General features: G+C 52.5%; 1 protein-coding gene across 1 annotated transcript; it reads right to left on the bottom strand.

The window, feature by feature from the left end:
• Positions 1 to 53: 53 nt before the first annotated feature.
• Positions 54 to 869, bottom strand: PHALS_01337 (retrotransposon ty1-copia subclass; the record flags this gene model as incomplete). Its single annotated transcript, XM_024715714.1, has 1 exon — positions 54 to 869. One exon carries the CDS (start codon positions 867 to 869, stop codon positions 54 to 56), a length of 816 nt encoding a protein of 271 aa, XP_024581384.1.
• Between the last annotated feature and the right edge of the window lie 27 nt (positions 870 to 896).

Below are 896 nucleotides of genomic sequence, written 5' to 3'. Positions count from 1 at the left end.
ACGTCGGTCGTCGATATTACTGCCCCAATCCGCGTCCGTGTATGCCTCGACCTTCAGTGCACTTGTGCCCCCTTGGTATACGATCCCAATCGCCTTCGTAGTCTTGAAGTAACGAAGAACGCGGACGGCCGCCTTCCAGTGCTGTTTTCCTGGTTTTTTAAGAACCTTGACAACTGCGTCACCACGTACGCAACGTCGGGGCGTGTACAAGTGGTGATATACAACAGGCACCCGATTAGTGATCGGTACGGCTTCTTCCACATCTTGTTTCTGCCCGCATCCGTGATCGGCGATTGAAACTTCGACAGCTTGAGTCCCGACTCGCACGGATTCTCCACAGCCTTGGCGTCCTGCTGAGTGAAGCGCTCCACCACGTCATCAATGTAGCGCGTTTGCTTGATGGTCAGTAAAATCGCTGACCTCTGGTGGTCGATCTCCATCCCCAAGATGATCTTAGCTTCGCCGAGCTCCTTCATCTTACACGCCTTCTTGAGTCTCGTCTTGACGTCCTGGATTTCCTTGCTCGTCTTTGCCACGATGATCATGTCGTCGACGTAAAGACATACGTATATCAAGTTGCCCTTAAACTCCTTGACATACACGCACTGGTCTGCCCCGCAGCTCTTGAAGCCAAACTTCATGAAGACGCGATGGATCGTCTTGTTCCATGCGCTCGCCGCTTGCTTCAATCCGTAGATCGCCTTGTCGAGTCTGCACATGTAACCCCCGGCGTCTTCAATGCCATACGGCACCTCCATGTAGACGCGTTCCTTTAGATCGCTTTTGAGAAATGCCGTGTCCGAATCCAACTGCTCTGTCACGTACTTCTCCTTTACCATAACCGCCAACACCACACGAATCGAGTTCATGTTGGCCACCGGTGAGTAGGTTTCGAA

The sequence above is a fragment of the Plasmopara halstedii genome, assembly GCF_900000015.1.
Source record: "Plasmopara halstedii genome assembly, contig: Scaffold_1360, whole genome shotgun sequence".
Classification (NCBI taxonomy): domain Eukaryota; phylum Oomycota; class Peronosporomycetes; order Peronosporales; family Peronosporaceae; genus Plasmopara; species Plasmopara halstedii.
This window is presented reverse-complemented; position numbering and strand designations above follow the sequence as displayed.